Raw genomic sequence first — 26,841 nt, forward strand, 5'->3', positions numbered from 1 at the left:
TATGTTTATGAAGAAAACCGAGTTAAATTTGAAAGAAATGAACATAAAACACTGTATTTCTACCTTATGAGACTATAGTAGACCACCGTAAATCGTTTAGCAATCACCAATAATTTTGTATTTTTTACGCTTTCTGCTAGTATATACACGGTTACAATCTTGTTATCTGTAAGTAATATTTTCTATAAATGCATTATTTAGTAAATTGTTAAAGGTTTATCATTTAAAATTGATGTTTGTTATACATGTGTATGCAGTGATTTTGAATAAGAGGGTCACTTTAAGTATCTTAGGGCAAAAGAGGTAGAGCTTTCTGAGCTAGAGTTGTCTAAGTTTGAGCTTTCTAAGCTGGAGCTTTGAGACTAAGCTTTCTGACTTAAAGCTGTATGAGTTTGAGATTACTGAGTTAGTGGCATTTTAATTTTCCAGTCTGCATTATATACTCACTTAAAGCGTTGACATAACAACCAATACATGCACATTTAAGGGTGAATGGGTATACAAATCAAGCCCTCGTTAAATAGCTTCCACAGTACCAATGTGCCAACAAAGAACATTTTTACTTGAATAATTGGATTCAGTGGTTAAGGGGGCTGTGTTTGAGCAATTAAGGTAATCCATAATTCGCTAAACCGTCTTCAATCTTCTATGTAACTGGATAGTTCATGCCTATCTGTCTTATAAAGTTCTGTAACAGCTTTCTCTGAATTTGAGCACAAAAACTCGTGCGCTGCAGACTTTATATTCAGTTGAATTTGTCTTCTTTTTTCAGTGAATATACCGTTGCACTTAAACGAGCCGTTTTTAAGTTTTTTAGGGTGTCGTCCTTCTTCGAACTCAACAAAAGTGTCGACTCCTGTGTATTAAAATATACATCGATCTCATATAAAGTCCTCAATGACCGACTAGAACTTGAACTAGAATAATGACAGGACGTTGTTTCACGTCATTTAACTCGTCAAATAGTGGTCGATATTGATTCATCGTTTCACACCGAACGACTCATGACACGGCCGTCAGGAAATCGTCAAGTATTAAATTCTTCTTTGACAATACAAATAATGATAAATTAAGGGCCGGCCACAATGCAAAAGTGGGTGGGGAAGGTAAAAAACTAAACAATTTAAAAACTTCATGTTTATTTAGTTTTGAGAAACGATCATTTTTAGGAGTGAAACATAAATTCTTGGTGACACGTTCTAGGCTTAGTAAGGGGTTGAAGAAATTTTACAAACTCTCAGTTCTATGTGTTTTTATCCCTAACTTACTTCCTACTTTACATTATGACACCTCATTTCTGTAATGCAGAATAAAGCCATATTGATGTATGATGACCATTGCATATTTTTGTAAAGTGTTACACTCATATAAGACAGTGGGGGCTGTAAAATGATTAAATACAAGAAACTAGTATATCTTTTTAAAGTGCATTGGTTTGAAGCCGACACGTGATGGTGTGTGCTTCGCTGTAGACGCCAGTATCTACAGATTAAGCGCGTGATATGATTTATTCAAGATCTTCTATGTACAGAATAATGTTTCTGTTTAGCGTTCTACAGAAAAATGAAGAGCCCAAATTGAGGGAATATATTATTTAAGAAGTAAAAAGAAGTAACAATTATTCCTGCAGTTTTCATTGTACTATTATTAAAGGAAGCTCAATAAACTACATCCATGAGCCAATGTATTAGGCTAAAATGTATATTGTCGACTTTCAGAAAATACGTCTACTTTCGGTTAACATACTTGAATTTTTGCCCTAAATGAAAGTTAGTCTTTCGACATACCGGTAACAAATTCGTGAATAATTCATAAAAAAAAGATCTGCCTTAATCAAGGAAGTAATTTACTTCTAAATACATGTATAGTGCACGTTGGTTTCACCCGGTTTTCCCCGGAGATTAAAGTATGATGATAATTTTAAAATCCACTCCATTCATTTGATAATGTATATTTTTTAACATTTTAGTTTTTAACTTAAATATTACTAAGCTGTGACGAATAAAGTGACTTGTGCTAACGTTGGGATTTTAGTGATAGTATTTATATATTTACTAAGATCGATGCAGAAGTATTGGTTTCATTAAAGTATTTTTAAATTGATGTTGTTGTTTTTGTTTTAACCGTAATTATTATTGCCGACATTTTAAAAAAGGAGACTTTAAATGGATGTGTTCAATATTTAGATAAATGTGTTTAAAGGATGAAATATATTAAGTGTTTAAAGCCTCAAAAACAGACAGTAGATTGTTCTTAAACAGGGAAGTTATTTGATTCTGAATATAATACAGGTTGGTTAGTTTATATCATTTTAAGCTCGGTTGTGTAGAAATATAATATTTTATTTTAAACAATCTCGTATCCGCGACCTGAGTCAAATTCACTAGTACTGAGTGTTACTATTGCCACAAATTAAAATTAAGAACCTTCCACAACCAGGGATCGGACCCGGGACCTCTTTGTCGGGAGGCAAATACTGTACTTCTGAACCTTCCCGAATGCAGGTATATATTTCACTTATTTGTAACGACTGAAGTAAGTTGTGCGGTGCAGATTCCTGTTTGTATAGTACATCGAGTTGCTCGTGTTTTTACAGTACTTTTTTGTAAGATCTTTCTTAAATTATTGCAATTCGTTTATTATTCTAGTCAAAATGCATCTTTGTTTTCTTATTTAAATTGATTTTTTTCTATATTTACTATTGTGGTAAGATATCCTTAACATTGATTGGATAGTAAATATTTACTTTGACTCGGAAAGAACCTCGAAATAGCCTTAATCAACAGCACATATACACACACTTAATTCATATATTGTAATACTGTTTTACACTGCTGAGAACTTACGACGCGTTACTTTAGGACTTAAATAATTTTAGTGCAATATTTTGTGTTCTCCGCCGTATATGGAATGTATGAATGAGATTGAATTTAGACGTTTCTGTTCGCTGCTAGATTCATATCATTTCTAATCGAACTGGGACATAACTAGGTTATTGCACTTAACGCCCAAAAGTTGCTTTATGATTGCCCCGTAAGCGCTTTTAAAAATTTGAAATAATTTATGATTTAAATAATCGTGTAGTAGGTGAAGCAAATATTACTTTTAAAAGCATTTACTTAATAAAACATGCAATACATATTCCAATACATACGCGCAATGATTTAAATCACAAACTAAGTTGAACGGTAAGCGTGTATGCTTCTCATCTGGACGACCCGATTGCGTTTTCTGGCCGGAGCTTATGTGAGTCTTGTTTGTTGCCACCAATCCTAACAATTGGGTTTTCTTCTGGTACTCCGGATTTCAACATGAAACAAAACAACTATCGCGTAACATCGTGCCAACGAAAGAGATTAATATATCGTAGAATATGTGCGAGTTTCACTACATAAATCGTTGGTTCAAGCCTCAGTAGCGGTACGTTCTCTATGGACCTCATAAATACATGTAACTGGCTTCTGCGGAGGAAATGAACGAATTCATATTGGCGTAAATCTGGGAAAGCTAAAATATAGAAGTATAATTATGATTACTGTTCCTGTTAAGTTAATGTGGTTAGTATCATGCTATAGATTTTCTGTCTCTAATGAGATATAATGGCGTTGGCTAAAGCTTGCTGATGTTAATAACGATGTATGTTTACTGTTGTTTTTCTGAACTTCTCAGTCTGAAATATAAATTTTTCTTTAATTTTTTCTTTATATGTCCTTTACAAAATACTCGCTATTATCTTGTTTAGGAACAGGAATGACATTAGGCCTAAGTGGCTCGCGATTTTAAAATTGATTGATACTGAGTCAAGTGGTTAACAACCTCTTTAAACGTGATTCTTTTGCCAGTGTCACTTGCCCTTAGCTTTATAACACACTCGTTATTATGATGATGTTTTCGTGATCTTGATTATCATAAATGTATCTATAATTTCAGTGATACATGCACTCGTATGAAGATATAGTGATGAAAGTGATATAATAATTGACAAATAATCGTCACTTTATCCCTCAAATCAAACTTGCGCAGAAAAAAACGTTTTGACTTCAATTATTTTATCTTAAACTGCATAACCAAGTACCATGGCATTAAATCAGATTCGGTGTGAAATGTGCTATAACGAAAATGCAGTTGGATATTGCAAAACCTGTGGTAACGATGGAAAAACTTGTATAGGTTTTCACAAGACAGAAAAGGTCTCAAACTCACAATGTCAGTTTGAATGAGGAAAAAATTGATAACCCAACGGTCACTCAGCGTGACATCACCGAAGATATATGTAAGCAGCATCCGACAGAGAGAACGATATTTCTATGCGAAATTCATGATTCTTTGATTTGTGGTAGATGCTTTCATTCGGAACATCCTTCTTGCGTTGAAGACGTTGTTGACTTGTTGCATGGAGATATAAACATTGACTGCAATACAATCAACTCAATGAAGTCACTGTTCACTGAGTTGAAAGCTGAAATTCTGTCTTTGAAAGACGAGGCAGAACACAGTAGGGAAAGCATCAAGAATAATGCTGATAAATGTGTGGACGAGTGTATGGAATTAGGAAATAAAATAAAACAAAGGGTAGATGAATTGACAAGAAACATTAAAGACGGAATAAGAGAGAAATATGAAGAAATGTGAGCACCTAATCGCATATAACTAAGACGTGTGATGAGAAAACCAAGTGGTGTGACAATGAAGAAAGTAAAATTGATGATTTTGTTGACAATAAAATGGCTGGGCGCTTGTACCTCGTGAGTACCCATTATCAGAGAGAGGTTTCGGACGCTAGATCCCACCTCAAAGAAATCATACACAAACACACGTTTAAAGGAATTGACTTTAAAGAAAACAAAGTAATTCTAAAATGTGTGTTTCAGGACTTGGAGGAAGTTTGTGAACAACAAGAAGAAGTTACTGGAAGCGACGATGCACAGGCCAACGACGTTGTCGCATTACTCACAGGATTAAACAAGGTATCGCTTTCTGTGTTTGTTGCTTGGACGCTCGATAGCATAATTTCAACTCAATTACGAGTTCACCATCAACAACATTGTCGACTGTTCAATCAATGCGTTACTCTGCACTTTATGTTTTACTAATTCGTACATGAAATTTAAATAAGGATATGTTTTGTCGATGTATATCAGATTGCATTGTTTTTATTAATAAGAATATTAAATTTGACCACATCTGACCGATGCTATAATTATTTTTAAAAACGTGTATCATATTATGTTCTATGTTTGCATATTTTAGACACGGCGAGAATTCAGTGCATTGTTACAAAAGGCAAGAAATGAATTAGACGAATCAGATAAGGTTTGTACACGTTGGAACTTTCGATTTAATGATAATATGAATAATATGCATTATCTTAATTCATACTAATCACTTATGTAACAAACTCCATATATGTTTACAGACAAGACAGGCACTGCGTGATGAGCTGAAACAAGTACAAAAAGACCTGGATAATTCAGAAAAGGTGAGATATTGTACAAAAAGGATTTTAACATATATTATGCATTTTCTTAATTTATACTGATTACTGATGTAACAAACTCCATATATGTTTACAGACAAGACAGGCACTGCGTGATGAGCTAAAACAAGTACAAAAAGACCTGGATAATTCAGAAAAGGTGAGATATTGTACAAAAAGGATTTTAACATATATTATGCATTTTCTTAATTTATACTGATTACTGATGTAACAAACTCCATATATGTTTACAGACTAGACAGTCACTGCGTGATGAGCTGAAACAAGTACAACAATACCTGGATTATTCAGAAAAGGTGAGATATTGTACAAAAAGGATTTTAACATATAATATGTATTATCGTAATTTATACTGGTTACTATTGTAACAAACTCCATATATGTTTACAGACAAGACAGTCACTGCGTGATGAGGTACAACAAAAGAATCACGACCTGGATAATTCAGAAAAGGTAAGTTATTACACAAAAAGGATGTTTTCATACGAAGGAAAATTGCACATACTATAATAACGACCACAATTGGTCATGTTTCATCTAAAAATAGTTGTACGTTTGTTTGTTTTTCAAACATTTTGCTGAGTCTTAAATGATTACACCCCCATATTTAAGTTGATCAATAAATGAAAGGTTTTGCACAATACGCTTAAACAGACGCACATTTATAGTTCACAGAGCCGTGACTGTACCTTAACACTTGATATATTCCTTGTTTTAGGGTATGAAAACTTTCCTCTACTCCAACATACTTAATCCGATCATTTGTATTAAGATTAATAACGAATACTTATTATTATTACTTTGACAAATGGGCGTGAAACCAAGCTTAATGGATATTTGGGTAAGGTAAACGAATGTTGTTTGTTCGATTTTCCGAGGAGAAACATGATTAGCGAAAACAAGTTTTCTTACAAACTAATTGATACATTACTTCTTCCAATAATGAAGAAAAATCTCGTTTATCGTTTTGCTCGATACTTATCGGTAATCAAAATACATACTGATATACATCCAACGTATGTTATTAATGTACTAATTTGCAATGATATTTTTTGTAAAAATATAGTGTGTTGACATGTAATCCAAACTTAGGCTAGTACAATAATAATTTAAATATTTATACATCATTTACCCGGTATCCAAATTTACGAAAATCGACTGGATGAATGGTAACCCTTTTTAAAATGTCCCATCCGGTAAAAATGTTGATGAAAGAAGTTAAAGGATTTATTTTCAGTTTTGAATTTGGCTCCCGTTAACGAACAAATATTGTCCGTCGTGTTTGCCCCAAAACACTGTTCTAGTTCTGTAGGTCAAACTTATGGTGAAACCACCACTTATTTAATATAAGAATATCAAATTTGACCACATCTGACCGATGCTATATTCATTTTAAAAAACACGTATCATGTTATGTTCTATGTTTGCATATTTTAGACACGGCGAGAGTTCACTGCATTGTTGATAAAGGCAAGAAATGAATTAGACGAATCAGAAAAGGTTTGTATAATGTTGGACTTTCGATTAAATGTAAATATGAACCCTCCGGGAAGTAATCTTAACAGTTTTTGTCTGTCTGTGTTGTTTGGTACGGTGGTTTTCTCTAGTTAAATGTCTGTTTCATATTAGCCCTGTATCTTTATGCAGGGTATTCGTGCGAATATGTTGTAATATAAAACATAAACATATAACACAGTTTTCCCTTGCCTTGAAACATGAAAACCTGTTATAAAAATAAATCAAACACTTTTCGGGAAATCTAACGTTTTGTTCCTTCTGATAAACAGAGGGATCAGTTATTAACTGTGGTCGAAGAGCGCAATCGTCAGGGCATAGGAATTGTATTGTATTAATTTGGTCGTAATCATACAATCTGGTTAACCAAACAGGTAATTTTTTAATGATAATGTTTAGATCCTTTGTCATCATTGCAATCATATATTTAGAATACTGTGTGTATACAAGGCTGGTGGCATACTTGTGCATATGTACACTGTTTATATTTCAATTAGGCTGATATTTTAACATGTTGTTTTTGATAAGAGTTTGTTATTTATGTCAGTATTTTCTTTGCATATTTCTTTGATAAATTTATGATTATGTTGCATGAATATCAATAGTATTACTTTATGCTAAACAGCACCATTGAGATACGCTACAAGTTTCGCCTCTTGTGTCTCAGACACGAAAGGTATTCAAAAAAGAGTAGAAACAGAGTTTTGAAGAATCCGAAACAGTTTCAGCAAAGCTTAATGGCAATTGTATGAAAATAAAAGCTGATTGTTTTCCTTGTTAAAGGTATTCATAATTTCTCATTTCACTAGACATAATTTTGATCCAAAATGTGCTATATATAATTAAGTATTTGGCATAATTTAGCGGAAATAATGAATTGCTTATTAAAAGCAAACTGTAAAAGCAAGTAATAATCAATTAAGTTTGGCATGAGCCGCATTTGTAGTTAAGTGAACACTTAAACGTTAGCATTGACTTTCTAGTAAATAAATGTATGCAAAATGTGTGGTATTTAATCGTTATATATAGTATCTACATTGTGCAGAGTGAAGTTGATATTTTGTTATGTACACAAACTTAAAACTTAAGTAGAACCAGAGTAGACCGTTTTAAATAAGAAAACATCTACGTTTTTATGGGCCTGCTTCCTCAAATTCAAACAATTTAAATCCAAGCAAAGACGTTTTGGAACGCTAGTGTCACCGTTCATCTGATAAGATGATTTCAAGAGGGAAAACAGCTTATCGTATTATTCGTAAGTGATTAGCTTTATTTGTATATACTATGTATAATCGTAATTAATACTGATTACTGATGTTACAAATTTCATTCATGTTTACAGACAAATAAATCAATGTGTGATGACCTGAATCAAGTGAAACAAAACCGAAAAAAGGTAAGATGATGCACGAAAATGATGTTTTCATATAGTACTGTAATACAGTATGTGATATCGAACTACTAATTCAAACTGATAACAAATGTTACAAAATCCATACATGTTTACAGCTGAGAAAGTCACTGTGTGGTGAGCTGAAGCAAGTGAAAGAAGACCTGTATATATCAGAAAAGGTAAGAAGATGCACGAAAAGAATATTATATAAAATATATTTTATTTGTATTCATATTGATTACTAATGTAACAAATTCCATATATGTTTACAGCTGAGGAAGTCACTGTGTGATGAGCTGAAGCAAGTGAAAGAAGACCTGTATATATCAGAAAAGGTAAGAAGATGCACGAAAAGAATATTATATAAAATATATTTTATTTTTATTCATATTGATTACTAATGTAACAAATTCCATATACAGACAAGACAGTCATGGCGTGATGAGCTGAAACAAGTACAGTGCTACCTGGCTAAATCAGAAAAGGTGAGATGTTGCACAAAAAGGATGCGTTCAAACATAATAAATCGCACTTTCTAACGCTTACATTTTGACAGGGACATAGGAATAATACGATGATCCATACAGAACATCCCAAATATTTGAGTTTATTGAAAAATGAAAGACTCTGCAAAGTAAACTAAAACATATGAATACTTTTAAGTCACAGAGTCGAGACTGTACCTTAAAATTGGATATATTCCCTTTACTAGAGGTGTCCTCTACTCCAACATAATTATTCTGATATTTTGCATTTGGGCTATAATCATACTAATTGTTATCAGTTTGACGGATCGACATGATACCCAGCATAATGGATATTTTGGCAAGGTAAACGAATATTGTTAGTTTCGCTTCTCCTTGGGTAGACATGAATACCGAAAACACGATTTCTTACATACATGTTGATACATCACTTCTTTTAGTAATTGCAAAAACACTCAGTTATTATTCTGCTCGAGATTTGACATTTAAATTTTCAGTACCCAAACACATATCTTCCAAATAATAATGTTTATTTACTAATATGACATGATAGTTATTATCGAAAAGTTGTTGTTGACATGACGTTTACTCCAACCTAGTACGATAAGACATCGTGCACTAAGTGCATATACATCATTTATCTGGTCTGTATATGAACTATGTATGTTTGGATTCAGAATGACCCTTACTGTAAAAAAACTTTGATAAAAGTAGTTAAATGAATCATTGTTACTGTTGAACTTGGAAAAGACACTCCCGTAAACAAACGCCTAATGTCCGTTTACAAAACGGCAGAGAAAGATATTTTCGACCAAAACAAAAAGAATAATGTTTATCAAAAAATACGTAAAACAACACATAACTGATGGCAATAAGAAAAAGAGTTATGGCAAGATAATTATTTCTATAATTTAATATGTTTTTTTATATATTTATACTTGCCAAACAAGAATTGCAAAAAGTGTATATAACTGAAAAATATATGTAGATTTAATGTCCGATTTATCTTATTTGAAGTCAGACTCCTAGCCAGTTACTTCTCTACCTCATTTGAAATGATTTATTGTAAATGCCATGTTCTAATCCTTTGAACAGCAAGAAATGAACATTTACAAAATAACCCACTCTTAGTTAATATTCACAGAAAGAACACTTTAAAGTATACGTTAATATTGTCCGCTGTTGCCCAATCAAAACAATACATGGTTTAAAAGAAAAACACAAGTCTTAATCAAACATAATTTTTATAAGTTTCTTTATATCATTGCAATGTGTTTCTATCTCTTTGAAGAACAATTGGTATAATATCAAAGCTCTTTGCTAGATGCCTCTTTGACATGGCTGACGTTTTTGTTTTTTTGTTTTGCGTAGGCACGAATGAATATCGAAGCGGAGTTCAATGGAACGAAAGAAGCCTTGAGTCGAGTTGAAAGGGTAAGCAGTGATATCTTAATACTAGGCCAGCATTTTTTTATTATTTGTTTTACGGGAAAAATTTCAAAAACTGGAGTCGGGAGGGGGAACAAAAATAAAAAAGTCAAATATTTTCCCAGTCGACCAAATAAATAAAAATAAAAGTTAGGATTGAACATTTTTCTTTATTTTTACAAATGTTGTATATTGTCTTTTTTCACCTTGATAGTACTTTTGAACTGAAATGACACTATTCTGGACTGGAAATAAGGTGATTATAAGTTATTTTATGCTCATTTTAATACTTAAATATGTAAAAAACAATGTTTCTACAATTTAATCTAGTTCAGTAGTGAAAAATATTTGTTGGATAAGTATGTTTGATTCTTACCATGTGTTCTGTTTAACATGTCTCTTTGTTATACACTATAGCGGTAATGATTGTCACAGTTTGCGCGTGAACGATATATGTTTTAAATGTTTATCTAATATTTCTGTTATTTCCAACTATAACATTCTAGTTCAAACTCACCACACAAAAATGATTACTGTATTTCTTTACAAGTGCTTGTGCTTGTGTCACATATTAAAATACAGAGTTTCATGCAAATATACTACTACAAGAACCAATCAAATTTTATTACATATAGATGATCATCATATTACAGCTTTCCATACACAAGTATATAATGTCTCTATTAGAACTAGAAAATATGATAGCTTTCTTAACATGACATTAAAACTAGAACACAGTAAGGCATTTGAACCAGGACTTAATAATTGTATAATAAACTGTAACACATTAAGGCATTCAACACATGACTAGATAATGTCTTTACAAGAACAAAAAAAACATTAAAAAAATGTCACGATCAGAAATAAAAAAACAACAACAAAAAACATTATATACAATAATCTTAACAATGTCCTGCTATGACCAAATTTTATTGTAACACCTATTTACACATCAGTTTTTTATGTCTCTATTAAGACTCCAAAACACCTCTTTGTGGTGATATGAACTGTCTTTCTTTGCACTCTTTTATTGTTTTCTTAGCACCTCTCGTCTTGATAGGTTTTGTTTCCCTGCATGTTGCACATATCAGACAAACCATGCCTAAGTGTTCTTTTAAATCTCGCACTTCATCAGTGTCAAGAACACCACTGTCCCCACAATAGAAGCAGATATCGTCAAAACTCATTGTTTGACCTGAAAAAGCAAATATTTTCATTTGTAACCTTTATTAACTGGGTTCGTTATACAGGCTCGAACAAAGCATTATGGAGTAAATTAAGTCAGTCACATTGAATAACCAGGCTGCAACTTAAAAGATGCTCTGCCAACAATCATTCCTTATAATTCATGAGAATAAACTGAGCACTGATAAGTCTTGTATTCAAATAAATGAATTTCAGGCTAGATAAGTTGAATATCCAACCTGCATAATAAGATGCCTCTATTAAAGTACTGCATGACAAGCCTTCCTTGACAATGATTTGGTACCTGTAAATCCGTGTGTGGAAGAGCGGATCCCAGCATATATAAAGAAGCCCTTCCTCAACACTGGTGACCGACTGAGCCTAAGATGATGTCAATTTTGTTGGGCCTTACACAATCCTATATTTACCACAATCCCGGCGTATAATGAACGCCCTGACCTAGACTGAAACATCATTTAAAGATGAACATAAAATATATATGAAAAATAAACTGGAATCGTTATCGTCCTTTATAGATAGTTTCATAAAAAGTTTCCGTAGAATACCTTAAACAGATAATCAGCGCAAATCAGTACCGTATTTGGACATGTTTAAAAAAATTATTCTGGCAATGAGTACCTAATTAAATATATATGTTTGATAAGGACCAAGAATAAAGTTTCTGCAAAATGCTGATTTGTTGTTGTTGTTTCAGTTGAACTCTATAACTATACATGCATAAAAAACCATCTTATGACCTATTGAAACATAAGTATGCCTCAAGCTTGACTTAATAAGGGACGTACCCGCAACAATGATGTGTTCGAACGTCTCGTCCCTGTCAGATGAGAAACATCTTTGAAAACTCCATTCACCAACTATCACTAGTGTCAGCTTCTCGGTAAGGACTTTAAATATATAAACGTCTTTTGTAGCTGAGCATTAAATTCTTCCACAACTTAATTAACTGATAATGTTTCTATGCGTATCAATGATATTGAAGTGTTTTCGTCAATTAGAATCAATTTGAAATATTTAATATCACATGTATTGTCGCTAACATAAAATGCCGACATCTTGTTTGGAAGGCCTAGGACGTCGTAATTACAATATTTCTGATTGGCTTACATCATATTCAATTGTAGTGTACATCAAATAAAAATAGCCTTTATAGACGCGGAATAGTATAAAATTTGACAAATTGTCTCCGAATCGTCATCAGTCGTTGTTTGGAACACACGTTAAAATGACAGTCGGCGGCAATAATAAAAATAAAAGATAACGATAGAACTTTTATTTTTATTTGGTTTTGGCAAAAAATAGGGTCGCCGCTCCCGTAAACCACATTATAAAAAAATGCTGTCCCAACGTAAGGACGAAAAAGAACAGTGTTTGTTGACGATTGATTAATGTAATAATATACGAAATTGCGATGGCTTTAGCGTCAATTGGTAAAATATAAAGTCTGTCTGTTACGTTGTATATATGTTACTCGAAATGCGTTGATAAACCAACCATAAGAAAAAAAGACATTGATTAGTTATATATTTTAAGGAAAGAGCAATAATCCTGCCGACGATTCCACAAATTAAAGAACACTTGTACTGTAAGTTACCCTTAAATGACTACGGTACTATACAGATACTTTAATATCAGTAATTAACAAGGAAGGAATTGTAACATTTCAATCTTTATTATTGTAAATTGAATTTTAATACATTGCTTTATTATGCTTGAAGTGGTTTTAAATGTTTTCTCTAATTCTCTAAATTAGGGAAATGTAAGCTGGTACGTGTAGTTCTTTAATTGAATATTGATAACATTGTTTAATTCAATTACAGATGATTTGCCTTCTGGTCAATCAGGTATGTTGTTGATAGGATTGTGTTGCTATTATCAGAACATTTTCGAAATCACAATGCGTGTTTTAATCTGTTACTGAGCGTAAAGTTATTTATGCAATTTTGTTTTTAAGGGACTCAACCCACTTGAACAGTTAGGGTCAATGCCAGCAGAGAAACATCGGATTATGGCGAATCATCTATAAACTTGTTGGTTTTCACCTTCCCGGATGGCATTCAGATGGAAATCATTATTTTTTTGGTAATTTCTATATTTTATCTGTTTCTTTGTTTCAAGTTAACAAATACTTGTAAAAAACCAGATTGACATTCGTACAATATATTATCATATAAGTGTGCATGTTAAGCTATGTTTTGTGCATTGTTCGGCAATACTGCACTTCTCAGACTGATTCGCGTCTCATAGAACGTGCCATGCTGTGCTTTTTTAGATACCTTTCCTAATAAAAATAAAAGATATTTATTTTATAAAAAGAAAATCTGCAAAAGACTAGTTCTAAAGCAATGTAACTAATCGAGATGCTTCACCAAACTCCAACGCATTCGAAAATTCAGGCAGTTTGACCCGATCAGAGAATATGCATGGCGGCAAATCGTAAGCGGCAAAGCGTAAGCTTTTTTAGGCAAGACATAGTTACAATGTTGTTATAAATAAATTTAGTATATAACTTGTAATACCTCGTATATTTCTTCTGTGAAAAACATAGCATTTTATCCGATATGTTTGTGTATTAAATTTACTAAAGTTGGGCGGTTTATATCTTAGTTTTAGTAAAAGGCAATTACCTACTAAAACGTGGGACGGTGCAGTCCTTATTAAACACAATCGCAATGTCCATTTAGGAATTTTAAATATCAAAATGTTGATGCAAAGTTTTATCACACAAGTGGCCCTTTGATATGTTACGTTTTGGGACTTCAATGCGTAAAAGCAAGACATCAATGCATATAACGGATTGCGGAGTGTGTGTTTTTTTCTTCAGTATATTTTTTTTTTCAAAACATTTAATGCCTTGAAAAAGGATCCTCTTGAACGCAATAATTTATTTTGGACACACGATATGTCACGAGAAATCATATTTTATACACGTTTATGTTAGTAAACTATCGTTTTTTGATGTAGTGTACATATTTCCTTGACAATTTGAATACAATGTAATGCTAAAAGATGGTGAGTGTCTGATTATTTTTATCATATATGTGTCCGGTAAGAAATAGTAGAACTTTCCTACTGAATTGCAATGCAACGCAAATATCTTAGCTTAATAGCTAGCACGCATAAAAATCTCAAATCTCAATTGAAACAAAATACGTTTAATGGTTTACGTCTTTATTTTAAATTGTGACGTAACATAAGATAATATGACGTCATAATTTGTTTAATGATCATGACGTTATTTTTTGTTGCAATATATATATAGTAATATTTACACCTCAACTTCCATTCCTTAAATGAACTGCCTTTAGGCAATTGCGTTCATCAATCGATGAACACAACATCTTCGGATATGTTCGGATCGTAATTCATTGCATAACAGTATACATGAAAGCTATTGATCTTGTTATTGGTTGTATTGTGTCTGCAGTCCCGTAAAATATAGATCAACATTATTAAAAGTGTTAGTTTATTATATTTTAAATATATTGGTACAAGAAGTGTTTCAATTTTACGTTTTAAAGTGATTTCAAGTAGTTGATCTTTTCCCGCGTTATTGTGACGTCATTTGAAAAAATGTTTCCGGTTATAGTCGGGTCGTTCTATTTACCGAATGGGTAAGAACGGGTTACTGAAAGGTTTTCTTAAATGAAATGAAGTATTTTTTTAACAATTCTTGAGTGAAATAATGAACTATTGGTGTAAATATAAGGAATGAATTGCGGGGTTTATGTCATTATCGGGGATATGAACGCAATTGGGTTGGTTAAAGTACGCGTGGAGTCCTTCGGACTCCACACACATTGACCAACCCAATTGCGTTCATACCCCGATAATGACATCAACCCCGCAATTTATTCCTTAACGGGACGTCATTTAAAAAGTTTGTTTTACAAAATTAAGAGGAAATATCACGTTTTATATGGGAAATGGATTACTTATTCAAAGCATTACCAATTTCTAGAAGAAAATATACTTATTCACACCTGCATACTTTGCTTTGTTTTTGGTAATCGAATTTAACCAATATAACCTATATGCTATAACGTAATATTATTATTTTTGCCTGATCGTTTTCTTAAAATACTTAAACTTGTAGATATCGCTATTTATTCCATATACGCGAAACCTATTACAATGCCCGTACTTTTGCTTTTAATGTCATTTATTAAATCAGTCATACTCTACCTTTAATCCTCCTGTCTTAATTGTACAGTATAGGGATACTAATAGGCCGAAAACATACTTTGAGAACAGAAATATCATGGATGGTTAAATTAAAATGAAAATGGTTCGATTATGTCTGGCAATCAATTATCCTGTCAAGTTAGTTTTCATGTTCAATAAATTGTATGGTCTAATACAACGTTTGTCTTCCCTACTTGCAGACGCACTATGCGGCCTCGCGAAAACCGTTTAAAGGGGACAGGTTCAGAGGACGCTTGGGTAGCGACCATGAGGGCCAGCTGCTATGTAGAATGTTAAAGGCGGCGTTCAGAAGAGGGCTGATGTTTATCTTGGGGAAGAGAGGAGAAGTTGACCTGGATGGCGTCTCATTGTATAATGGTTCAGTGAATAATTGCCGGTTAGAATATTCTTATAGGTATAATAGGAGTCAGCTAAGGGTGTTCAGGTTGGGATAAGTGTTAACTGTTGTGAAATAGGGGAAATATGTTCTGAATGCCGTTCGAGGGGCCATGTATGAACGTTTAGGGTAGTGGCAGTCAGGGTAAGCCATTTTTGATAACATATAACGTTTTTTATGGTCAGTGATGAAGTTCAATATAGGTAAAATTAAGTAGGTTTACATGACGTTTAACTTCAGCGGTGTATGAATGTTTCTTTCAAAGCATATGAACATTCTTTATTTTTTTCGGTCAAACAAAGAGTTTTATCAGTGAAAGAACAGCATTACAAAAATTATACATTTTATATTTAACTTCAAACTAAAGATTGAAAATATCAGTTTCAGAAAAAAAACTACTTTTAAGGTGTTATTGTATTAACTTGCCTCTTATCCGAATGAATACTAATATTATTTGATCGTATATTTGATCAATAAGAAGTTTTTAGAAACAAACACAACTTATCGCTCAATAGAGAAATGAGAATCCGAATTTTCGAACGTTTTTGCTTAAAAACGTTTCATTCCGTACATTACATTAGACGGAAACAATTGTTAGAACATTGCGTCAATGTAATAGCATGTATGCAATGCCTTTTTTATATTTGCCCTACATTGTAATACGAAAGTCCGGGGAAATGCACAAAACAATTAACTGATAAACTTTTACTTCAAAATTGCTTCTGTTCAATACATTAGACGAAAATTAATTCAATGTTAATGTGTATATTCAATATATTTTCTTTTTTTATCCTTGTCTGACTTTGTAATACGAACGTCCCGGGAAATGCACAAAACAATTAACTGATAAATTAAAATACTCAAGTCAACGTCAATCGTCATCTCACTGACGGAGCGTGGTGAAAAAGGTAAAATAAGAATTTCTGAAATACACAATATAGTTCTTCGGAAGTTCTTCGGAAGAATACAGCATTCAGAACTCTTGATATCATATTGTTCACTACAGGAAATCTTACGATTTGGTTTATACTAAATTATACTAGCTACGGCTCTAAAAATGTCGGACTGAAAGATACTCCTGCAATAGTATGTATTAAACATAAAACTTTTATAACGATAGTTATGCGGATGATAACACACAAACGTAATGATTAGACTTATAATTACTTATATAATATATCTCTTATTACCCTAAAACAAAACGCAAATAATCTAGTACATGAATGCAATGTATCATCAATATGTTTTGTTTATAATAGAATTAAAGTATATTAACAACCACCTCGCCGTCGATGGGTTCGTTTAAAATGATATCCATATTCGAAACGTACTATCCAGTGTAACGTCAGTCGAATCATTTACTGATTTTCCTGCACTACCAATCTTGGCGAGTTTCTTCCCGTTTCAAAGTATTAACGAGATACTAATCAGTGAGAAAAGCATACCCATTTCATCAAATGACTTTAGTTTGTTTTTTATGTATTGTTTCAGTCAATGAACTCACATTTTCATCATATATTATACAAAGGCGCACGTTAAGCACGGCAGTAATGTCGCCGTACATTTGACACCATTGATTCTAGGATCAGGATCAGGTGCACGATCTAATTATACAAGATATGTGAAAATATTGAAAAAACTTTTTTAAGAAAGAAAAACTGTTGACAAACAAAACAAAAACAATATCACTTGTTCTATCCTGTTGGTTTAATTATATAGTCATATGTGAAACATAAAACATGTGAGTGAGTGTATGCTAAATATTAATATTGAGTGCAATGCAGCGTTCACACTATTTCTTTCTTAATAAATGTTTTTACTAAATGTCCTTATACCTGTATCATAATTCATTTATAACTATTAGACAGGCACTTTTTATGTTCGTCAAAACCTCAGAATGAGCACGAATACTCTACACAAACTGACATAAACATTATGAACTTGTGTAAGATGTCCCATCACTACATAGTGTTTAGGTTATGGCCTCTGCTACAATGATCACAAACGTACGAGCGTTGAGCGTCCGATTACAGTACTCCTGTAAAATAATTATGTTGCTTGTATACCGTCCGTATATTTTGGTATTAAATGATGTGTGCTGAATAAAAACACATGTTTTGGAAAATTCTAAAATTGGGCAATTGCATCTATAAACACAAATAACATTTGAATTATGGATTTGTCTTCAAGATATTTATACAGTGAAAATAGTATCATAGAACTTTTCCCATATGTGTGAATCTTAGTTAATGTTAGTGTGGATAAACAAATTTCCCTTTCGCAATTGCTGGGACAGTTAAAATTGTTGAGCACTGCAGCATCCAATTAAACAACTTTCCTAATTAAATAAACCGCAACGTAGATCTCATTAAATGAAGCGTTAAGTCGTCTAAAAAAAAATCCAGTTGGTCTTAGAATAATGTTTCTCTGTACTTGAATTGGTTCAATAGTTTAGCATTTATTTGTATTGTAATAGCTTTTAACGTAGTTAAACATTTTGATTAAAAAATAATTACACTATATATGATTTGTATACTGCATATAATGTATACGCATATAAAGGGTAAGAAAACAACTTTACTTCAATAAGAATCAGTTTGCTTTTGTTTTTATTTAAACATTGCATTTGAAACAAAGTTTTTGTTCTCACGTGAGTATGAGCAATATGAAGTTATATATTATTAATGAATCTATCCAACAAATATGGCCAGCGAGTCCTTTCTAAATAAGGCAGACTCGATGAGATGACTTCAGAAGTCAGAAGAATCAACCGTGTCTATATAGTTATAGTGTATATTATATGCGGATCACGTTCGCCTTACGTTAAATACATGTACAGTTTAGGGAATTTCTATTTTTAGCTATAGTTTAAGTCCGGATTACTATGACTACGTACGGACATTGCAAGCGGAATTGGCAGCCAAAGGCATCACAAGGGCAGACATAGATCTGATGGAAAAGCTGGAAGAGACTTTCGCTGTCGATGGTCGGTACCTTTTATCAGTCTTATGATACCGATGGTCTTCCTCCGAATGATAACGTCCTTTTTCATTTGTATTTTTGTGTAATATATATCATGGTTTGCCAGTCTGAACTCTTCCTCTCTACCATCTACTTCGCCATTGTGTCATTATCGAGTTTAGTTTTGAAATGCTTGTCTACCATGGAGTAGAAATAGTTCCTTGAACTTCACATAACGGCATGACTTTGTTTCAATATAAACCAGTATTTGTTTTTTATAGATAAAATGGGATAATTTCAACATCGTGAAATATATATATAGTGTATGGCTATATATCGTCCACAACGTGTTAATAACGAAGCTGATGAAGTACCTTTGTTTTAATATTGCCCATGTTCATGTTTTTCATTTTTATGATTGCAGTTCATTTATAATGGTTAATTACTTCAGGTCCGATGTCACGCTGAGTTCTGTAATGATATGATGGCGAAGTTGACAGACAAGGGAAAACAGAGGCGCATGTGAAACCTGACGGAATCTTGAAACCAGTCGTTCTCGGTCGATTGTCCGTATACTGTCCAAGGTCAACTGTTGTGGATATTATATCTTCCAAAGAACTCGCGATGAAAATGAAATTTGTGGGTTGTATACACAATATATTATTATCATATTGGTATACTGAATTAAGATACAGTTATTGTCTTATGATTTGTCCGTTTGTTTAATACTTAAATTGATTTCATTTTCTTAATTTCGATCATGGGCCATTTGCTCTTAATTGAATATGTATTTACAAGCGGAAGTAATACCTACAATAGTTATAAAACAGACAAAAATTTCAAAGCGGATGTACTTAGAAAAGTATATTGAATTATACAGACACAGTTGTTAACATTGTGAAATAAATTATAAGTATCTTCCATGGCCGAGAGTGTACGATAGGTTCATTCCGACCCGAGCGTAGGGTGTTTTGCGGAAACGAGGTTCCTGCGCGAGGGTCGGGATGAACCTATCTTACACGAGCGGCTATGGTAGATGCTTTTTCTCCCACCTCAGTTAAACAAAATTAAGTAAAAATGTATTTTTTGCTGGAACTCTTTTGTGCTTATTTAAATTATTGCGTATGGATATGCGATAGCACGTGGTTGTCATGGATATGCGCGCAATGATCCAGTTAATGTTAATAGTCAAATCGGTCTTTTTAAATAGTTCTAAGGAGAATGAAGCATTATTTCTTGAATGGTGCTTGAAAACTGTTTTATGGTGACATTTGAAGCGAAAAATAATTAATTAGCGTTCTAAATATTACCATAAGACAAGATTTCCTTGATGCTACTGACGACAGTCTTCAACAAGGGAGGTAATTACAATGTTGTGACCATTAAAAAAGGAGTTCCATACGGGCATTTTATCTTCGCCCGTGACAGGGATACAATGGAATCTACAGTCACGTGAGAAACAAACAATACCTCCACTATGACCTTGTTCGAAGATAGAATATAATTAAACATAGAACTACATAACAGCACTTAGATTTGTTTACAAAAATATTTTTATATCCATACAAGATGGGTTCACATCTGTTTAAAATGTCAGTAAAAACGAGTTTACCTTTGAGCTCAGGCCAAATTTTGAATGCTTGACCAGAACGATCCATAACGTACAGTGTCAGTATGAATAATTTATTACCGGACGTATTCGGGTGCGGAAATTCCAGGTTATGTAACCGAGTCATACAAACTTTTTGAACGTGTTTGGAACTATAACCCCCCTTGCATGGCGCTTGGAATTTATATGATTATATTATGATTGATGTTATTGCAAATTTGAGGTTGTGCGCATGAAAAATCTTAAATCCCCAGTCAACTTGCCTTTTACTGACAGTTCCAGGGCTGTAATTCGAACATGTATCAATAATGTGTTCAAGTGCATAATTGGTCAAACTGTGATGTTCGTACGATTTGTGTACCTCGTTTTGTGTGTTTTTGGCCCTAGCCGTTTGTTTGCCATTTCGTTTTCGCTCATTTGTTTGATTAAAAGGCCTCAGCCTGTACTTTCAATTGTATAAGTACAATTTGATGAAAAGGCATTTCGTGTTAAGAGCAACCTGCAGTAATGAGTTGTAGATGTGTTACATTACAAAAGAGCTTAGAGCAATTTAGTTTGTATAATTTCAGAGATTATTGGTAAACAATATGTGTTTATGTATAAAAAGTATCTTTAACACTTAATGCAATTCATGTATTATCGTGTATATCGCTTTTAAGTGTGATTGCATGCGTCAATTCTCTAGAAACAAATATTTTTAACATGTGCAAACATACATTGTTTAAATTTAGCTTGACTATATCATTACTTTCTACGTCCAATCATTGTACTGTAATAAACAGTGTAATATGCACTCTTACTCCCAAAGAAGATTTACCACAATTAAAACAACCGTTTGAGTGTACTTGAAAAGATGAGTAATTGTCGAAAACAATGGTCCGTATGAAGAAGACCGAGTTAAATTTGAAAGAAAGGTGCAAATAACACACTGTTTTTACCTTATGATACGATAGTAGATCACAGTAAATACTTTAGCAATCACCAATAATTTAATATGCTTGCGTTTTTAGCTATCTTGTTATCAGTGATAAATATTTTCCATTAATGTATTTTATTTGTAAGTAGTTAAAGTAGTTGAAGTAGCTAAAGGTTAACCATTCAAAATGTATGTTCGTAATACATGTGTATGTATTGATTTTGAATAAGAGTGTCACTTTAAATTAGAAAGTAGTACATGTACTAGTAAATGATTACGAGGTAAATGTAAATGAAACGTACTGCCATACAGTTTAATACGATATAAATCAATTGTACTGAGGCTCAATCTTATGTTGTTTTATCCTATCTTAAATTGTACAATTTTGTTTTGGAGGCCTTTCAAGTATCCATTTTTGTCTTATATTATCATAATATGGTTTTCAATGTGTGTAGCTTGTTCGTAATATAATCCTTTGTAATGTTATCATTGCCATACGTTTGCTAAGAATTGATTGGACTTATGAAATGCTTTGTATTACTCAATATCATAGCTGTTGAAATAAACATATAATTTCAACCTTACCTTGATCTTTGATAACACCTACTTGTTTTTAAGATATGTGACCAATGTCTTACTTGGTAGATCTGTATCTGAACGGCTTGGCATGTCCCCCGCCTGTTTCCAGTATACACATGTACATGCAATCGCCCGTGTACCTCCGTTATAAGACCTTTAATATCAAAGGTATAGGTATTAATTCCCAATAAAACAGGTCGTATCAACTACAATATCAAATTGGATGTCAAGGCAACATTCTAAAACTGGGCGAATTCGGTACTGGTAAGAACTAGAACAACGTTCATCGCTTTTTCGGTGCATTATTATAGGAATGTGAAGTATGAACAATAGCTAGGTTACATAACTCAGATTATTAATCAATAGCCGGAACAATAACCGGCTTTATCAGAACTATATCAGAACAGCTCCATACGGTGCTTGAGCATTGGACATACGTGAAAGAAGGCTAAATTCTAATAACTTGAACACGAACGCTATAATTACACGCTATTTGAAATGTTTCTTCACAAATAATGTGTGTTTGTAATTGTTTGATACATATACATGCAAGTTATCTGGATTGATGCTTGAGTGTCTTGTGATGTCGTACGAGTGGTTTGCTGATAAACTTGACAGCTTCTCGCGCAAAGTATTTTCCTCCGCTTTCAAAACGACTATTATACCAAATTGTACCCAGGAAATGGAGCTTACACCTTAAAATAAGTATAATTGTATTTATTCTTATCACATAAATCTTTAGAATATTGCAGGTACACAGGAAATGTTAAATGTATCAATGGTATTAAAAATGTTAAAAATATGAGGAAGAACAGGACGACCCTACTCAAAACACGACCTTTTTTATTTGTGTGAAATATGACGCTAAACGGCTTTATGATTTCATCTAATTGCTATTTTAATTTCAACTTTTTTTTGCAAGAGTATGTACAATCAAATTGCCGATTTTTCAAAACCATGAGGTGTTTTCATAATCTTCTAAATGTTGAGACAAAAAATGAAAGCTTATTTTTCTTTGTTTAGCTAATAAAGCACTCAAACTTCCTTTTAAATAGGTTTTAACTAACATATATGTTCTACGCACGTAGTAAAGTTTATACCAGTTTACACCAGTTCTAGCCTATGTGTGTATGTAGTTGTACTTGTAATTTCAAAGATTACTGGTATTTTGAAGCCTTTAGCATTAACGAGTTTAATAAATAATATTTACACCTCAACTTCGATTCCTAAAATGAGCTGCCTTTCGGCAATTGCGGTTATCATCCGATGAACACAACATATTTGGATATGTTCGGACCGCGAATCAGCGAATAACAATAAACATGGAAATTGTTTATCTTGTTATTGATTGTATTGTGTCAGCAGGTCCCGTAAAAATAAGTCAACATTTTAAAAAGTGTTAATTTATGACATGTTAAAATGTATTGTTTACATAAGTGTTTCAATTTTACGTTTAAAAGTGTTTGCGGTTAATATTTTCCCGCGTTATTGTGACGTCATTTGATAAAATATTATCGGTAACAGTCGGGTCGTTCTATTTACAGAATGGGTGAGAAATGATTATTGTACGGTTTGCTGAAATGAAATAAATAATATTTTTTTTACAATACTTGAATAAAATGATGAACTATTGGTATAAATGCAAGTAAGGAATGGCGGGATTTGTGTCAAAGTTTGGCTGGTCAAAGTACGCATGGGGTCCTTCGGACTCAATACTCTTTAACCCGCCCAACTGCGTTCATACCCCAATAATGACATAACTCCCGCAATTCATTCCTTAATTAATCATTGTACGTAGCCGTTAAGCGTTACATAATCAAACACCCCCGATATACATATGTTTCACTATACATCTTTACCTTGGAGTGCTATATTGGTGTAATACTCAACTATGCAACTTGAGTCTTGTATGGTTATCATCAATTACTCCATTCACCTTAAATTCCCTTATATATATCGAGTAATCCAATTAGTTACATCCTTCTGAGATACAATTAAAACCGGTATTGAATACGCACCAGGTTTGGTTAGTTTAGGAGTCGGTTCCTTAAAGGAGCTTAGTAATATATTTTGGTATATGTTAAGGCGAAACTACGTGCTTCATAACTGTAATGGAAATGCTGTAACGCCGATTAATGTTGTAATAGAAACCTTTCTAAAGGAATAAATGCAAAGCTCATCACTAATTGAAAAAATATAAGACTTTTATCATTTATTTGAATTAGATAAAACAATGTTTTCCTTACAGAGATATATTTGTATTATTGATTCCCTGCTGATCGATTTATAACAGAATTAAAGAAACATCTTGATACTTAATACATAAACTGTTTTCGCTTTCGAGTGTTCATCATTGTCCTTCGCTTTAGATAACAAATAATTCATGCACTGTATTCCTTTAATTTGCCATCACGACTGATTCGTGACGTCACTCGTTATGACATTTTTAGTCTCAATATATGATGTCGCTTATATTTGATGTACTTAAAAAAAGTATTTCTGCATCCGCTTTGCCCCCCAACATTAGTTATATTCTATAAATTATTACGATATTTCGGAATACTTCCATTGCGCATCAATACATCTTTTAAATGATAATTGGTGTCACACCTTGTATACTTGTTTCGTTAATTTAATAACCAGTATGTCTTTTGTACCAATATTACCAACACACATTTTGTGATATAGGGTAAATACTAGGATCTTACTTAGGCTTTCAAGACAAAACAAACCTTTTTCTTGGTGTTCAAATGTATCAATCATTTTAATGTTGTTATTGTTCTTTGATATTGGCTTGATAGATTGGTTAAAAGGTCTCCAATTAGGACATCGAAGGTTGATCGAGTTTGATCGCCGTGGTTAGCCTTCAAGCTTTAAGTAAACAATTCTAATGACAACGACACAGCTGTCGACGAAACGGTTTATTGGAATCCTTACAATATATTACAAAATGACATGTATCTAAGAATCTGTAGTTATGTATCAATCTTACTTTCGGCTAGCATCATGACAAGTTATTGTTTTCAACAAAGCAAATTCCCGAGTCCGTTTATATTCCACATTAAAGTGCCTAATTGAATTCAACGTTTCAGAAGAAAGCTGGATTGGAATAGGTATTATAATTACTACAATTGATACAATGATAAATAAATATATGTATCCTTATTAGGCCATACCGAATTTCTTCTATATTTAGCGTCATTTTGATGAAACAAGTGTAGAATTATACTATGAACCATGACATAATACAATTAGTGTGACAATACGCATTAACGAAATTTTGACAATACTGAACTAAGCCCTTGGATCTAAACACAAAAAAAAAACATTAACCGAAAAAATAATAATATGACATTATTATATTAAATTAATGTTTGCAATACCGCTTCATCAAAACGCGTCTGTAAATGGCAATAAGTGAAAATGATATCTACAACGGGGTTAAACCATATAAGGTGATCACAGCTACATATTTAACATCTTATATTTGCGTCAAAGTTGAAGCTTTTCTTTATTACTTATCTTTAACTTAACCAAAATTTAAAGATAAAGTAAGATTTACGCTTTAAAACAGTTGGAGGTTGAGAACGCCAAGGAGGGACAACTTAACCCCAATCCCTCCTTAGTCGATTACTGCTTCGTTAAGTGTTCCAAGGTGATAGCATCTTCACTTATTCCTTAAGATTAAGCGCCAATGTACGTGTTATCAGTGTTGCGTTGTTATCCAGTCATTGAGTGTCTGCTTAAACATATTAACATCGGTATACGATTAGCTATGCATTTGACTGTTTCATAAAAATCGATTAAGGACAAAAACATTTATGCAACAAATATTTGAATAATAGATGTAAAATGTATCGTCTAACAAATAGTACATTTATTTTAACTGAAACTTGAAATATTATGCGTACCTTATCTTACTGTAATAATATGTAAAGTAGCTGAAATGATAACGTTGATTTTTTATGAAAAGATATAGGGTTTTTTCTGGAGGTAAGTTTTATATGTGCTCACGCATGACGCGTTTTTACATAACTTAGGCCCAAGCTATTGAAGTACGTCTTAAACCAAAAACGAAATGCCGAATATTACATTTGGTGCTAAAAGGTAAAATGCATTGAGCACGTACAACTGATCAAAGTATCGAACCTCATAGCTATGACTTGTTTACATGCGTTATAAATTCAGTACGCTAATCTGCAATCACCGTTAAAAAGGACTGTCGGAAAAACGTGTTGATATAACCAGCAGTAGTGCACTTGCGGCATTACAATTGTTTGTAGAGTTTAACACATGTCTGTATAAAAATTTGACATCATTTAGTGACGAATTAAAACGATTTGAAACAAAATGGCTGTGCCATGTCATAGATTTAGAACAAAGATGCCAGATATTTGAATTGTAATGAGTACAGTTAAGTAAACTAATTTACATACTTCGTTTCGATGAAGTATATACCTATACCACTCGATCTGCACAATAGATAAAGTACCTGCGTTAACATTAAGAAAAACATATCGTTCGGCTTGAAATGAATGATGCTGGTTCTGGGTGGAGAATGATTACTGAATTCGTTCGAATAAAGCTAAATTATGTTGGATCGGTTGAGGTTATCTTGCAGATGAGTTCTAGGTATCTAACATATTAACTGCATATATTTACACCTCAAC

General features: G+C 32.8%; 2 protein-coding genes across 4 annotated transcripts; both read left to right on the forward strand.

The window, feature by feature from the left end:
* The first annotated feature begins 4,299 nt into the window (after positions 1–4,299).
* LOC128241239 (uncharacterized protein PF3D7_1120000-like) lies at positions 4,300–9,207 on the forward strand. Its single transcript, XM_052958186.1, has 10 exons — positions 4,300–4,967; positions 5,251–5,313; positions 5,731–5,793; positions 5,888–5,950; positions 6,935–6,997; positions 8,355–8,408; positions 8,522–8,584; positions 8,678–8,740; positions 8,828–8,890; positions 9,190–9,207. The coding sequence occupies exons 1-10, from the start codon at positions 4,725–4,727 to the stop codon at positions 9,205–9,207; spliced, it is 756 nt and encodes a 251-aa protein (XP_052814146.1). The 5' UTR covers positions 4,300–4,724.
* On the forward strand, positions 8,664–20,029 carry LOC128241701 (uncharacterized). Of its 3 annotated transcripts, none has more exons than XM_052958740.1 (6): positions 8,664–8,740; positions 8,828–8,890; positions 13,479–13,606; positions 15,910–16,106; positions 18,968–19,092; positions 19,519–20,029. In XM_052958740.1, the coding sequence occupies exons 3-6, from the start codon at positions 13,586–13,588 to the stop codon at positions 19,533–19,535; spliced, it is 360 nt and encodes a 119-aa protein (XP_052814700.1). In that variant the 5' UTR covers positions 8,664–8,740; positions 8,828–8,890; positions 13,479–13,585; the 3' UTR covers positions 19,536–20,029. The 3 variants fall into 3 exon arrangements, 2 of the variants coding, with proteins under 2 accessions (XP_052814700.1, XP_052814701.1); XR_008262448.1 differs by lacking the exons at positions 8,664–8,740; positions 8,828–8,890 and adding exons at positions 13,077–13,109; positions 13,345–13,368; XM_052958741.1 differs by lacking the exons at positions 8,664–8,740; positions 8,828–8,890 and adding an exon at positions 13,062–13,109.
* The last annotated feature ends 6,812 nt before the right edge of the window (positions 20,030–26,841 follow it).

This window comes from Mya arenaria, chromosome 7 (assembly GCF_026914265.1).
Source record: "Mya arenaria isolate MELC-2E11 chromosome 7, ASM2691426v1".
In the NCBI taxonomy this organism is placed as follows: Eukaryota; Metazoa; Mollusca; class Bivalvia; order Myida; family Myidae; genus Mya; species Mya arenaria.

What these genes read in the sequence shown, in the direction of transcription:
- LOC128241239 (XM_052958186.1), top strand. Translation starts at nt 4,725, where the DNA reads ATGGCTGGGCGCTTGTACCTCGTGAGTACCCATTATCAGAGAGAGGTT. An exon ending in ACCTGGATAATTCAGAAAAG is followed by an intron (nt 5,951 to 6,934) that starts GTAAGTTATTAC and finishes TGCATATTTTAG; the next exon opens with ACACGGCGAGAGTTCACTGC. An exon ending in TGAAACAAAACCGAAAAAAG is followed by an intron (nt 8,409 to 8,521) that starts GTAAGATGATGC and finishes ACATGTTTACAG; the next exon opens with CTGAGAAAGTCACTGTGTGG.
- LOC128241701 (XM_052958740.1), top strand. Translation starts at nt 13,586, where the DNA reads ATGGAAATCATTATTTTTTTG. An exon ending in TGGAAATCATTATTTTTTTG is followed by an intron (nt 13,607 to 15,909) that starts GTAATTTCTATA and finishes CCCTACTTGCAG; the next exon opens with ACGCACTATGCGGCCTCGCG. An exon ending in GGTTCAGTGAATAATTGCCG is followed by an intron (nt 16,107 to 18,967) that starts GTTAGAATATTC and finishes TTCTATTTTTAG; the next exon opens with CTATAGTTTAAGTCCGGATT.